Source organism: Aspergillus tubingensis (genome assembly GCF_013340325.1).
Source record: "Aspergillus tubingensis WU-2223L DNA, scaffold_9, whole genome shotgun sequence".
Taxonomy (NCBI): Eukaryota; Fungi; Ascomycota; class Eurotiomycetes; order Eurotiales; family Aspergillaceae; genus Aspergillus; species Aspergillus tubingensis.
The window spans coordinates 1,453,611-1,468,980 of NW_023336283.1; the positions used below are offsets into that span (position 1 = coordinate 1,453,611).

Here is a 15,370-nt window from a genome sequence, read left to right on the forward strand (position 1 = left end):
AGTGCTGTGAAACGGGCTGCATGCGACCGGTGCCATGGCCAGAAAATGCGGTGCATTCGGGAACCCACCAAATTATCGTGTCACCGGTGCCTGGCAGCTGGCGCGCTGTGTGTGTTCAGCATGGCCCGAAAAGCAGGAAGACCACCAACACGACACCAGGGCATGAAAGATACGTCGGGCGGCTGGAGACTCGCGAGCAGTAATCGGGGCGAACAACAGAACCAGCAACAACAAAGAAGGCGACGGCAACAGCAACAGAAAAGGCACCAACATCAACATCGCCGGCCGTATTCAGACTCCCTTGGCGGCTCTAGAGATCTCCAGGAGAATGATGGCACCTTGGAAGGCACAGATGACGCCCAGCCAAGCTTCGAGGCCATGCTTCTCGATGCGGTTACAGACGATTCAGAGACGCTGATACCGCTTTTCAGTAATTCATTGCCCACGATACCCGGGCTTGGAACTTGGGATGACGGGGATACATCCAGGACGTATGTTGAAGGCGCCTCCCATCCGCTGCCAACGGACAGCAATCGCCAACAAGTAGATTCCATAACGGATCAACCAGTCATTAGAGACAGCCCTTTATTGGTTACGGAATGCAGCCAGCCAGGCACAGGCACCAAACCCATAGAATGCGAGCTCATTGTTCCTCCCATTGCAGGGAGTGTCATCCAGCAGCTCTGCGCACTCAGCGTAAAGCTTGCGAGCCAAATCAAATCGCTCTCCTCCATAGACTCGGACACGGCAAATAACCCCATGCCACGGCTGGAACAGCTAGCAGCCAATGTGATTGAGAGCTCCGTTGAATTACATCGCGTTCTTAGTGAAGCCAGATCGATGCTAGAAGCGCTTGATGGTCTGGACCCCATATTGTCAGACACAGCCATGATCTTGCAGGTCCTGTCAGCGTACATTCGTTTGACGCAGCTTCATTACGCCCTTTACCAAGAGATGAATTTCGCCCTGATGAAGCTTAGCGACTGCCCATCTCATGAATTCTCACCTTCTGATATTTTCGTTCTTTTCCCAATGCTGCACATTGGCGGCGTTTCACTGTCGTCTTATTACCGCTTCCAGCTCAAGTTCGTCCTGCAGATCTGTGTTCATCATCTTGGAGAGACCGAGGCTCTTCTTGGCCTTCCAGCCGACCTTTGTGTGAGCGGGCGGATGCTCCAGGGGGAGGGAATCTTGCACCAGAGCACGGGTGAAATGTCCTTCCTCGTGCGGACCATAATGTGTCAAGCGGAAAAGACCGTCAAGGGCATTCGCAGCGTGCTGGCAGAACTATCAGAGCGAACAAAGGGAGCAATTGAAGTATAGATGGTGCCCAACAATAGAGCACAATACTACACGCACGTCTTGAGTGATGGATGTTCTTTGAGGTGAATGATATCCATGGGGATGTAGCTTATCCTTGAATATTTTGCGCGGTGGCGGCCTTTCTCTCACTAGCTCATTCCACTGATCACTTTTCCTTGTTACCTGATCACGGCAGTGCAGCCACCAATCCAAATCGACAAGGCTAATGTTGTGCCATGCTTCTACTACTACGAGCCGGTTTCTTCGGCTTGAATGAATCTACCGGTCGCCACGGCGATTAGGCCTCTCAGACAGACTTAACGAGCTGAACAAAGCCTGCTCATGACCACAGTGCTCACGCGAATGAATGTAGGACAGAGCTACCGGTCTAGCAACTTTAAGCCTCTTATTGTGGTTTCAATTGTCTACTATCTCAACGAAAATAATCTCGGACTGCTGGCCTTTCAAACATACCGAAGTCAATGGAAATGTACAGGCTGAGGCAGGAGGAAAAAACAAGTGTACGAGAAACGGAGACCGTTGTCGAGTGCCTGAGTTTCTATTTCCATTTTTTGCTTACATTTGTCATACCTCAGAAGTTGACGGAGTAGCCAGCTGCAATAGAAAGACAAGATACCCCGGGTCCTCCTGTATTATCCGGGGAATTTGCCCGGCGGGTATCACAGACAGGCATCATTCCTCCGGTAGGGAGACCCGGTGGGTTTTGGAGCTATGTGAAAAAACCCAAAATTCCCCCGGTAGTGCAAGAAAAAATAAACCTCAAAGCAGGATACAAATAATAACCTGTGATATGTTAGTACTGGAGAATGTCAAGTTCCCTGGCCTCGACCTTGGTGCAGCAGAAGAGCCAGTCCTTGCAATACCTGCCGCTTATTGAGATGAGACCAGTCCAGGAACAGGACTTGCATGAGAAGGCTGGAAGGACGAGCTAACTTTACAGCCACTCGCTTATCGTTTGGAAGCTTTAGTCTACCCTGTCCCATTCAATTGATTGGTCGATTGCAATATCTACGGAGTAAGCGAGAACAGGCTAGACACGGGCTAATAGTATACTAAATTATACTAAGCCTTTATTTGTCGGGCATCCAGGCACGATGTAACGTTGTATGCTTATAGATGAACCATATCAGGGAGAAAAGTGAGGCTGAAGTCATTTTTAATATACAGAACTTCAATCTATCCCTTCTTTCCCGCATACGATGCCTAGCTCCGACTCACCCCACACGCCCTCCTCTTCCTCGCCAGCCAGCTTTCATCTGGCAGACGGGCTAGGCTATGCTCTCCAACAGAATCACCGGTCGGTCATCCGCTTGAATTTGCAGCATTTCCTATGGCGCCAAGTCTTCGGCTATAGCATCCACCCTCGATCCCCACCACGCCAACGGTGCTTGGGAAGGTGGCCGATGTAGCTTGTGGCACGGCCCTCTGGCTGATCGATGTGGCCCAAGAGTTCCCACATTACCTCAATCTCCAGCTGGACGGGCTAGATATTAATTTCTAGTACCTTGTAGTAGTATATGTCTGCACCGGATAACATTTTGCAGCATAGGCTATTACTATAGCCATTTATAGTTAGTAGAGGATGCATTCACTGTAGACAGAAAAATCACCTGACCTCTTCACCTTCCTGATCTCCTCCATCCAGTCTACAGCAAATTTACTCATCTCCTACAAAGATTCATTTGCGAAGACATGTCTACAGCGTTTCTCTGTTGCTTGTCATGCCCAGAGTCGAGGACTAGGAAATCGAGCTAGAGGGTCTAATCACAGTCGGTATGCCGATATTCCCATCATCGCTGCGGTCACCGCCACAACCAGCGGAGCCCAGCCTTAAGAGGTGAAGATGAGATACATGTTTGAGAGTAAGGAAAGGTAGCTCTGTATCAATGAATGCATTTATTCTCATTCGTCCCTTTTCTCTTTCCTCGAGATTCCTCCAATTTTTCCGGTGCCGGTCGGTCAAATAGCAATAAGATAATGCACCGGCGGTAACAACCCCCTTCCTTCGAACCAGAAACCATCCGGAGGGCATCGGCTACCAACCATTGCACCCCAGTTAACATAGAAAAAGCAAGTGTCTTCAGAAAGAAACATGAAACATTCTGGGTGACACGACTTGCAGCCATGTCATCAATTACCACCAAGTCACTATGACCGCTGCGATAGACCCGATTCAGGCCTCGGCTGCCTTTTTCAACCCCCAGAGTCGAGCACCAGACCCTGCCGATCTCAGCGCCCTATACATATTTCTGAGCAAACATCCCCACGGGAAAACCTTGCTTCATCATGTGGCCTCCCTGACTGACGTGTTGCATCTATTCGCTGTCCATCGAGAGGATGTGCGAAATCTGCCCAATGCTGAAAACTATGTACGCCTGCTGATAGACTGGGCCAATGGGGGCCCCTCTGCCCCGGTCTCCGAAGCTCGCACGGGAATCATCGCCCTACCCTTGCTCCTGATTCTTCAGTTGGGGGAGTACCTTCGCTACCTGGACTTCCATGGTATCTCTCACGCCGACTTTATTGCCCAGATACAGAAAGGAGGAGGTATTCATGGCTGTTGTGCAGGAGAGCCGCCTGCTCTTTCCATAGCCTGCGCGAAGGATGAAGGGCAGATCATGGACAATGCTGCGGTATTTCTGCGAATAATGGTGGGAATGGGAGCGTACATCGAGGCTTTGGATGATTGGACCACGAGCGAGTCCAACATCTTGGCCGTCCGCCTCAAGTATGAAGGCCAAGAGGAAGAGTTCACGAAAATGTTTCCGCGTGTAAGCCCCAAGATGCTCGCAAACCTAGAACGAAAAGCCCGTTAGCTATCAGATACTGATCAGTGTCATTGGAACCAGACATATGTTTCGACAATTACAGAGCCTCGCACGCTTAGTTTTATAGGAAATGCGAAATCTATAGCGGCCATGTATGAGTATTGTCGGGAAAACGGTCTACCAGCAGACAAGATGGATGTGACTGGAAAGGCTCATAACCCAGAGAATGAGCACGTAGTGCCAGAGTTCATGGACATTCTCAACAAGAATTCATCTATGCTTCAGCTGCCTCAGCAAAGTCGACTACAAGTCACTGTACGATCGAGCATAACCGGAAAAGCATTGACTGATGCCGAAATCATGGAGGATATGATAACTATGATGCTCGCATCCTGCTGCGACTGGTATGGCTTGGTCAGCCAAGTTGCCCTCGATCTCAAAGCCTCAGAACGTCCAGCTCACCGGCTGGTCATTTTCGGACTCAATGATAGTGTGCCCTTGTCACCATTCAATAAGCAACGCCTCAAGACTTTCAAGTTCAAAGCAAATCAACTGCTTGTCTCTGACCCTCAACCAAATTCCTCGACAGCCTTCCCCTCCAAATTACCAGAGTTCCCTGACAGTACTATCGCAATCGTGGGACTTTCGTGTCGGTTCCCGGGCGCAAACAATCTTGAAGAACTCTGGGACTTGATTGCCAGAGGCCATGATACTCACGAAGAAGTGCCAGTCGAGAGAATCAACCTCGGCAGGAGCTACAGGGCCTTACAGGATGAACATATGGCGAAAAGAAAGTTCTTTGGCAACTTCGTCGATGATATCAAACGTTTTGACAATTCTTTCTTTGGCATCAACGCCAGAGAAGCCGCCAGCCTGGACCCCCAGCAAAGAATGCTTTTGGAGCTGTCTTATGAGGCTTTAGAATCGAGTGGGTACTTGACCTCTCATCAGCGGAGCGCGGAAGACCCAGTTGCTTGCTTCATCGGAGGCAGTCTGAACGAATATCTGGAAAATACCGCCTGTCATGCCCCGTCAGCATATACAGCTACGGGTACCATCCGCGCCTTCATGTGTGGCCGACTCAGCCATTACTATGGCTGGTCTGGCCCCGCCGAGGTCCTGGATACTGCATGCTCCTCGTCCTTGGTGGCCATACATCGAGCGTGTCGCGCTATTCAGGCAGGAGAATGTACCATGGCAATAGCCGGTGGAGTAAGTGCACTCACCACGGCAGGCAATTTCTTTGACTTGGGAAAAGCGGGATTCCTTAGTCAAACAGGCCAATGTAAGCCTTTTGATGCCGCTGCCGATGGATACTGTCGTTCTGAGGGCGCCGGGTTGGTCGTTTTGAAGAAATTGTCTGATGCGGTCAGTGCTGGGGATAACATCTTTGGCGTTATCCCTAGCATTGCTACCAACCAAGGAGGAACTTCGACCACCCTCACGGTACCATCACCGACAGCACTAAAGGCCCTTTATAGAAGTCTTTTTGAGAAGTCGGGTCTCAAGCCGTCTCACGTCACCTACGTGGAGGCTCATGGAACGGGAACTCAGGCAGGAGACCCCATCGAAATGGAAAGCATTCGGGCAATACTGGGAGACTCGTCACGAGCAACACCGTTGTCTATCGGCTCTATCAAGGGTAACATTGGGCACTGTGAGCCTGCTGCAGGTGTTGCTGGGCTTCTCAAGGTGTTGGCCATGATGAAATTCAGCGGCATCCCCCCTCAGGCGAATCACAGTCGCCTGAACCCGGCAATTTCAGCACTGGAGCCGGATGGAATGGAGATCACCCGAAAGCTCCGGGATTGGAATGTTCCTCAGCGCGCTGCTTTGGTGAATAGTTACGGTGCTGGAGGATCGAACTGCGCGCTGTTGTGCTGTGAGCCAGTACCCCGGGATGATGCACTGAGACGCAGCCATGCATTATCGTCACCGGCAAGGAACCGGAGGGTCGCATTTCCGTTTATCTTGAGCGCAGCCTCGAAATCAAGCCTTACCGAGCATTCTCGGGACCTGGCAACACATCTGTCAAGACACGCTTCCAAGGTGGACGTGGCCAGTGTTGCATTTACTTTGAATGAGCGGAGGAAACGCCACCGTTTCTGCTTCAGTGCTACCGCGACCGATGTGTCTGGATTGGTTCGCACCTTGAACCAGGTTGAAGCGCCAAGCTTTGAATACACACGACAGCACAATGCGGTGGTTATGGTCTTGAGCGGGCAATATGATAACAAGGTGGCGTTAGATCGAAACTTCTACGAAGCATACCCCGCCTTCAAGAGCTATATTGACGCCTGCGATGCATCACTAATTCAGCTGGGGTTTCCGGGTATTGCCACAGCGATTTTCCAGAAAACACCCATTGACAGTGCACTGAGCCTGCAATGCAGTATCTTTGCGGTACAATACGCCTGCGCTCGCTGCTGGATTGATGGCGGGCTTAAGCTTGATGCCATTATTGGCCACAGTCTTGGCGAGATAGTCGCACTGGGGGTGTCTGGAGCTCTTTCCCTCACTGACTGTCTGAAGTTGATTGCATATCGAGCCCGACTCATTGATACAAAATGGGGAACTGAGCGGGGAGCAATGCTCGCCATACATAGTAGCCCGAGTGATGTCCAGAAGCTCATTACCCACTTGTCTGGTCTTGAAAAGACTGCTAAATTGGAGGTCGCTTGCTATAACTCGCCCACTTCGGTAGTTATAGCAGGAGCTTCAGCCACCGTGGACTTGGCTGAGCGTGTTCTATCCACCCACAAAGAGTTTTCTGGGCTTAAATACCAACGTCTATCAACAACTCATGCATTCCATTCGCATCTTGTTGAGCCCATAATGCCGGATTTGGATGATATTTGTCGCAGCATGACATGGAGCAAACCCAGCATTCGAGTGGAGGCCTGTACTCAGGAGGAGCTCAAATCTATTCAGGACTGGAATGCTGCTCGACATGCGAGAGATCCAGTGTACTTTGTTAATGCCATACAGCGCCTTGAACAGCAGCTCGGCCCTTGCAATTGGCTTGAGGTTGGCATAAATAGTCCAATTATACCGATGACCAAGAGAGCTATGCGAGATGTCAAAGCACACACATTCCATCCAGTCAGTATCCGGCCAAGTGAAGGGCCGGAGACCGGCATTGCCACGGTTATTTCTGACCTATGGCATTCAGGGCTTTCTGTGTCCCATTGGTCCTTCATCCGAGATTTTCCTACAGGGCTTAAAGAAACATGGTTGCCTCCTTATCATTTCGAGAGGAACCAGTCCTGGACTGAGAACATCGACCGAGCTATGGAGTTGCACGAAAAGCTCTTGGCAGCTTCGACTGTCTTAGATTCCGCAGCTTCTGTGGCTGCACCTCCCATGAGACTGATCACTCGAAAAGAAGCAGGCCCCTGCGACTCCCATATGAGCTTTCATATCAATACGACATGTGAAAGATTTCAGGAGGTGGTCAAGGGACATGCTTTCTTGAAGCAACCACTTTGTCCTGCACCCTTATACCTAGAGGGTGTTACCAATGCCATTCAGCTTCTACTCGGGGATATGGCTACACAGCACCTAACTTTTGATGATTTGCAGTTCAAGGTGCCTCTGGGGTTAGACCGATCGCGTGAAGTGGAGCTGCAGCTCCAAGAGCTTGTTCCCACGCAATCCTGGAAGTTCACTGTGTATTCCACAACTCCAGAGTCCAGACAACCCTCGGTCCATTGCGTAGGCATGGCTACCGTAACAGCACAAGCCAACCTGACTACATATGGGCGACTGGTGGATGGCGCGTTCACTCGAGTCCAAGACTGCCAGGCGGCCGAGCGCTTCATGGCAAGGAGGGCGTATGGGTTGTTCTCGAAAGTGATGCACTACGCTCCCTTCCTCCAAGGTATCCAGTCCGTGGTAGTGGATGGAAACGAAGCGGTAGCAACCGTCAAACTTCCAGAAGGCCAGCCTGGTCGGATAGAGAGCCCTACTTGGATGAGATGTGATGCGGTGCTCCTTGATTCCCTAATTTCGGTGACAGGGTTGCTGCTAAATACCAGCGAAAACGCTGCTGATGACCAAGTCCTGATTGCGGTGGGTATTGAACGTGTGATTCTGACAACAGCCTGTCTAGCAAATTTCGAGGGGGGGTGGTTCGTCTACACAAGTATTAAGTCGGCTGGTAATAATCAGTTCATTGGGGATGTCTTCGTACGCTCCCCCGAAAGACAGGTGGTAGCGATGATGTCAGGAGTTCGGTTTAATCAACTGGACAAGGTGAAGTTGGGCAAATTCCTTGGAGCTGCTAACGCCAGCGTTTCTTGGCCACAGCAGCCAGTATCGCGCCCTGATCGCATGCCGGCTCAAAAAGCCCCTGATACTGCCGCTATGTCTACCGTTAAACTGCCAATAATCAGTGACACGGAATCAAGTCCTATGACGGCTACAACAGCCGTGACAACCCCACCAGAAGAAAAGTACAGGAACCCCGAAATTGTGATTAAGGAGCTCATATCGAATTACACTGGTTTGGATCCGGCCGACATCCCTGCGGATGCTGTCCTCATAGACCTTGGTATCGATTCTCTATCTTTGATGGAATTTTCGGATGAGCTCAACGCAGCATTTGAGTCGAGCATCAGTACCGTAGGCCTGGGACAAACGTCTGTGGAGAACCTCACTGAAATGGTGAGGCAAAAGTCGCCTTGGGACTCTCGACTCACAAATGGTAGTGATAATATTATACATCACAATGAGCCGGTATCGCCTATTGATTCTGGTATTCCATCGGCTATCTTACAAACCAAGCTCAACGGGGTAGTTGGACATGAAGGTGACAAGACCGCAGCCACAAGGGACCCAGTAGAGGCGCTGCTCGAAGTCGACAGCCAATTCCAAGATGCGGCAAATAGGAATGGGTATATTGCCTACGGGTCCAATGTTTTACCGTTGCAAAATCTTTTGGTGCAGGCCTATATCTTGGAAGCCTTCGAGGCTATGGGGGTTCCCGTCCTGTCTTTGCCCTCAGGGACGGTTATTCACCCAATCAAGCATATACCCAAGCACAGCAAGCTCGTTGCTCGACTGTGGGAAATTCTTCAGACTCATGGGGTTGTTTTCATACAGGCGAGCATAGTAGTTCGAGGTCGTGAAACCCCAAAATTTGGTTCTGCTGCGGAGGTGTATGAGAACTTTGTTTCCCGCTTTCCAGCCTATTTGCCGGAAGCACAGTTGATGAAACTGACCGGAGAAAACCTGGCACCCATTCTCAAGGGCGAACAAGATCCTCAATCGCTGATGTTTGGAAGTTCAGCCTCATTCAAAATTATGGAAGACTATTATGCCAACTCACCAATGGTATCCACATCTACGGATCAGCTCGTAACTCTAGTCACGATTTTGCTTCGCGGACACGAGATGCATCATAAGAGCGATAAGCGGGTCCCTCGCATTCTGGAAGTTGGTGCAGGCACCGGGGGCACGACTCTGCGGCTGGCGCAGGCTATCGAGGCGGCGAGAATCCCGTGCCAATACACCTTTACCGATTTATTTGCACCGATTGTCTCCAAAGCGAAGGACAGATTCGTTGATTTCTCCTGGATCGACTACGACACCATTGATCTAGAAGAGAAAACGAGAGCCGAGCATCGCAATCGCTACGACATAGTCATCGGAACGAACTGTGTGCACGCAACCTCCAGCAGGGTTGGAACTTGCCGCAGGCTCAGGGACTGCCTGACTGATGACGGGGTTGTGATTCTATCAGAAGTAACTCAACCGCTGGCCTGGTTTGACATGACTTTCGGCTTGCTTGATGAATGGTGGGTGGCCGAAAACGGAACCGAGTATCCTCTTCAGCCAGCGGCCAAGTGGATGGAGGTTCTTCAGGAAGCGGGATTTTCTCGCACGAGCTTCACTCGAGGAGTGGGGAGCGAGACACCTCTGCAGCAATTACTTGTTGGAAGCAAAGTGCAAGGATAGGATCATTGAGTCCGGGCCCACTCCCAGAGCGCTATACTTTATCGGACAGCGGGTCCTATCACCTTGATCTCGTGCTCTCAGTATCGGACAATGGCATTGCCCTCCTATTGTTACTCAACGCTCAGACTGGCAGCGCCGATTACCTCACGATGCCGTCCGCTTCTCGCCTTGCAGCGATCAGCCCACTGGCACAAGTCCGGGAGGGCAAAACTACCGGACACCGACGTTCGTCATCCACAGCCGACAGAAAAGGTCGTTTCGATTGAATCAGCGGAGCGTTTCATCACTAAACTGAAGGCGCAGGGAGTAGTAGGTGATCTTCTTGGACTGAAGTTGGTGTCCCGTTTGCATGATCAAGAATGCAAAGAAGTCAGCAGAGTTAAAAAGGACAACATGATTGCATGAGATTTTTCTCTAGATACTACCCGAAGAGGCAAGATAAGGAATCGAATAGGAAAAAATTTGTAGTACTACTGATTGCAACGGCAGCCCGATGTTGTAGCTGAGGAGGCGATAACTATTAACATTAGGGAAACCGCTACTTCATGGTGTAGTTGTGCTAATCAACATATGGTCGTTGGAATTTAAACAGTAAAGTTCAATGATTAGATTAAACTTTATCGTTACCACTACAATATCAACAAGAATATCTTCAAAAGCCCCCCCTCCCCACACACACACAGAAACATCCAAATCGTGTATAACAAAAACAATTCCAAGTAGTGTAAATTAGATACAAGTGTACGATGTTATGTAGATCGATCCCTAACCCACACAATTTCTCCACCAACCTGATACAAACCTTTTTCTCTAATTGGAGTGGATAGCCGACCGATAAAACAGACCAAATTGCGTACCCAAGGGACTTACCTTCAAAAGTGGACTAAAAGTGGACTACTAAATGATTTACTACTGTGGATCCCACCCCCCAACCCACCTCATGAAAAAAAGAGGGGTTAACTTAACTATGTGGGGAATGATTTACATACTCACTCGGAAATACTAGTTAGGTGAGTTGAGTTGAGTGAGTCAGTGGGTTTACTTTATAGGGTAACTAGCTCAGTCATAGACACATAATCATGACTCTATCGTTAGATTATTTCTAGTTACTCTTTGAATAACGAATCAAAAGTACGATAGTCAAATTTATAATTAATCTTGGTTGTTGATAAATGAATTACTATTCCCTCCCACCCTCACTCCCACTCACTGACTAACCCATTATCAATAACTAAGTGATTAACAATTTACCAATTCTCCTATGACTCAAAAGTACATACCTTTGCACCGCCACAAAACCACATTTTCGGAGAATAATCATAATCATCCCATAAAGCAAGGAAAGAAAAAATAGAATTGGGAAAGAAAAATCAGAAACATGCATGCATGCTTGGTTCTTGTACGTTATGAAAAAATGATGTATGTTATGTATGTATGGTGATGCCATGCATAGCTTCCCGTAGTTCTACCGGAACAGGGGTGCATATGTATGATGTCATACCTGCTCGCTTCTCATTTCATTTCATTTCATTTCCCATTCATTCTTTCCGAAACCACCAGCCGGCAAGCACCAATGTCTTTGATAAAAGTACCTTAACAATGTGCATTGGGAGGTATGTGTATGCATAATGAGTATTATTATTATTAGTGGTATCGGTATTGGTATTATTATTAGATTGGACTATTGTATGTTTGGGCTTCCATAACGTCTTCCTCTTGGTACTTTTAGGAAAGTAGTTGGGTACCTGCCGATGACACCGTGCAGTGTGCAGCAGATGTTCATAGCTTCTTCCGCTAGAAGCTCTCAAACTAACTATTGAGAGCTTTCAGGCTGACAGGTCCCAATAGCCCCTTTTTTCTGAAACACGATTCTCTACTAGTAGACGGAAATATAGGAAAAGGAATCATAATAAAGGTGGTATATATGTCTTTCACGATATATGTATACATTTCATACTGTACATGTTTTTTCATCACAATCTGCGCGCCAAACCCACCACCATGCCGACCCAATGCAAACGAAAAATAGCTGCAGCAATAAATATCTCATCACGTAACAATCATACAGGGGACAATATAGTACAAAGCGTAAAACCCCAGGAATTCGTAACAAGCTGGCTGGAAAGAAAGCAGACACGCGGGACCTTTGCATATACACACGCGCAAAAAAGGAATTCTTTTTTTGATGCAAACCCCATTTCCGAAAACCACCGTGACCCAATGAGAAAGGATTTCGCAGCAACACCGTTCACATCACAGATGATGAATAAATGACAAAAGAAATCTAAGACCCATGGCAAGTAATGCAAAACAAAGAAAAGCATCGCAAAAGAAAGAAGCCCAAAGAAGCAAAAAAAGGCCTGCTCGTTCGCTGAAAAAGAGATCGATACGTCATCGGCCCGCTGATTGGTCCACCGGCGGGCCGCCCGTCCCAAAGGGTGCAGCCATGACGTCATGGCTGCTGCATTGGGTGCACGTCCTCAGGCTCCACACTTGCCCGATGAAGCAGGTGCGACCGTCGATCCGGGCCCGTTAGCGAGTCCTTGCCTGATGGGGACTAGCCCATGACGTCGGAGGCTTTGGGGATCCGTCATGGTGAGGGAAACCCGGTGGATCTCATGCTGTCACCGCCGGGGCTGCTGAATGGCACTCACCATCCCCATCCTCCACACACCCCTTTGTCGGTCCACTCAATTGGAATTGTAAGAGGTGAGGAGGGGGGAAGGAGAAGAAAAGAAGGGGGGCTGGAAACTGGGGCTGATCCACCCAAGCTTCACTCCCGCCCTCTGCGCCGTTGCTTTCCGGGCCAGTCAACCTCTGGATGCACCACGCGCATGTGCCGGGTGAGCGCATCATTGCGCGAGAAGGTCTTCTCCTCCGTGCACAGATGACACCGCACCTTTTGCTTGCGAGCATTGTGGATGGTGTCCTCGTGCCGTGTAAGATCGTAAGGCCGGGAGAACACAGAGTTGCACGGCTTGCCCGTAGACGGATTGATGCGCTCACACTTGTGTGGTCCGGCCTGCGAATTGCGGGCCGACGTATCGCGAGTAACCAGGTGACCGCCAGGGGTGGTCTGACGGTGCGCCTCGCGCTTGTGCTTCTGCAGCTTGGCCGGGGTCTCAAAGCGTAGTGTACAGCCGTGGTATGTGCAGGTGTAGGTGCCTCCATCGGCCGAGGTGTTCTCCGGTCGACTGATCTCTTCCTTGACCGGTGGTGCCTGCATTGGCATCTTCTGCGATGCCTGTGGGGAGGTCATCTCAGTCGAAGGCAGCACATCACTACCAGTAGAGTCGAACCGAGGGAGAGACGCGGGGAATTCGGGAGTCTGATGCAGCAGATTGTTGTTCTGTTGCTGTGGCTGGCGGTGGTTCTGCTGTTGGCCGAAGGCGAACTGCTGAGTGGCACCCTGCGTAGCGTATTGACTGGGGAACGACTCCATCGATGTAAAGTTCTGAGTCGGCTGGAATGAGCCGGAACTCTCGCGGCGTAGTCCGCCCAGTGCATCGCCCAGATTGAAGTCGGGCTGTGACGAAGGGGGGAAGAGAGGTAAGCCGGTATCGTCGCCCTCATTGAAGTCCAACAGTGCATCTTTGGGGGACATCGTCTTGGGCTCTCCCTGGACCGCCTGGCCCATGTTCACCCCAGTTTGGGACGTAGGGGCGCTGGTGGCCATCTGAGGTTGTTGCAAAGCCGCATGGTTGTACTCAGCGGCCAGAGGAGAGTTCTGGCGGAAGGGAGAGCGATCGCGCGGCATGTTCACCATGGGAGACTGGGACCGTGCGGTCAAGTGGCCCTGGTTAGCAGCCTGAAGGCGATCGGCGATCACATTCCGGAACGATGGTGCCAGGAGATTCTGCTGGTTTGTCGCGGGCTTGGCCATCTGCGGAGTAGACATCATGGCGGGGTTGTAAAGCTCGTCCTGGTAAATGTCGGAAATCGTGCGGTTGAGCTTGGGAATGCCAATGGTCATGTTGTTGTTCGCGTTGTGGTTGTTGTAGTCTGAAAGCGCATCGAGGCGTAAGTAATCATCCATCCACTTGTCTACGTCGGGAAACCGGTTCTCACCATTTACAATCGCCTTCGATGCGTCATCGAGGTCTTCGAAGCCCGTATGAGGAGTCACTGGCGAGTTGTGACTCACGCTCGATACAGAAGGCGCTAGCGAGTAGTCGCTGGTCTGATGCTGGTGACGAGACTGCTTCTGCTGTTGCTGTTGCTGTTGTTGTTGCTGCTGCTGCTGCTGCTCCAGAATCGCCCGTCTCATGGCAAGATCGGCGTCGGTCTGGCTACCATCTTGGAAGGACTGCACGGGGGTCTGCACAGGGGTAGGCAGAGGCTTGGCCACACCGTTTGTCCTCGAGTAAGAACTGCCAGCGGGTGCAGAGCGGCTCGATGAAGGACTAGCAGAGGCTTTCAGTAGATTGTTCTGAAGGCGAGCTGGGCCCAACAGCTGCAAGTTGCCTTCCCAACCGTGGTTGTTCGCGACAGACTGTTGTGCCAACATCGGGTTGCCGTTGAAGTAGTAAGGTTGAGTATATTGGGGAAGGTAGGCTTGTGAGGGTGGTGATGCCGAGTGATGGATGTTGATGGAAGGATTGTAGGAGGAGGAGGGTGTCATCGAAGGAGCCTCGAAGGAATTGCCGTCGAAGACGGCAGAGGAGTAATCCGCGGCAACCGCTGTTGTCGCAGGATAGTGGGAGATGGTGGAGGCGGGTGAGGAAGTAGGGGAGGAAGGAGCGGAAGACGGCGGAGAGACGAACTGCAAATCCGGTTGGTACTGGAAAGGAGTCTGCAATCGAGGTTGTTGTTGGCCGAGAAAGTGGAGAGCGGCTTCTTGAGAGTAGTCGAGAATCTGGTCGTCTTGTATGCAAACGGGATCTTGGTAGTTGAGATAGGGGATGGAAGTTGGTTCAGTGATCAAACCCTTACGTGCAGCAGGGTGCATGAACATAATGTGCTTGTTCGCGATTGGACGTCAAAGGGAGAATGACGCCGACGGGGGGTGTGGTGGGCAGGTATAGACACGGAATTTGCCACCGGGTGTCGACTCAAAGTTATAATATAGGGTGTTGGCACCAGCGGGCCCCCACTAAACTCTTTCAAGGGGCCAAGCGTATGAGTGCGAAGTGTGCCAACCGGAGAAATGAGTCAACGAGAACAGCGAAACGGAGTGATCCGGAGATTCAAGTAGACAGGCAATGCGTGTCGAAGAGTCTGGAAACGTCGAATAGTGGAAGGTCCAATCAGGAAGGCGGGAGGTCGATAGTTGAAGGCTTTGTCGGTGAAAAACCCTTGGTAAGGACAAAAACTAGAGTTCA

The 15,370-nt window shown here is 50.4% G+C and overlaps 3 protein-coding genes across 3 annotated transcripts; 2 read left to right on the top strand and 1 right to left on the bottom strand.

The window, feature by feature from the left end:
- Window positions 1-120: 120 nt before the first annotated feature.
- Window positions 121-1,323, top strand: AtWU_08557 (C6 zinc finger domain protein; the record flags this gene model as incomplete). Its single annotated transcript, XM_035503665.1, has 1 exon — window positions 121-1,323. The coding sequence occupies one exon, from the start codon at window positions 121-123 to the stop codon at window positions 1,321-1,323; it is 1,203 nt and encodes a 400-aa protein (XP_035359558.1).
- A 2,150-nt stretch (window positions 1,324-3,473) lies between these two features.
- AtWU_08558 (ketoacyl-synt-domain-containing protein) lies at window positions 3,474-10,049 on the top strand (the record flags this gene model as incomplete). Its single annotated transcript, XM_035503666.1, has 2 exons — window positions 3,474-4,094; window positions 4,173-10,049. The coding sequence occupies 2 exons, from the start codon at window positions 3,474-3,476 to the stop codon at window positions 10,047-10,049; spliced, it is 6,498 nt and encodes a 2,165-aa protein (XP_035359559.1).
- A 2,773-nt stretch (window positions 10,050-12,822) lies between these two features.
- AtWU_08559 (stress-regulated transcription factor RPN4) lies at window positions 12,823-15,003 on the bottom strand (the record flags this gene model as incomplete). The annotated part of the gene is made up of 1 exon (XM_035503667.1): window positions 12,823-15,003. One exon carries the CDS (start codon window positions 15,001-15,003, stop codon window positions 12,823-12,825), a length of 2,181 nt encoding a protein of 726 aa, XP_035359560.1.
- Between the last annotated feature and the right edge of the window lie 367 nt (window positions 15,004-15,370).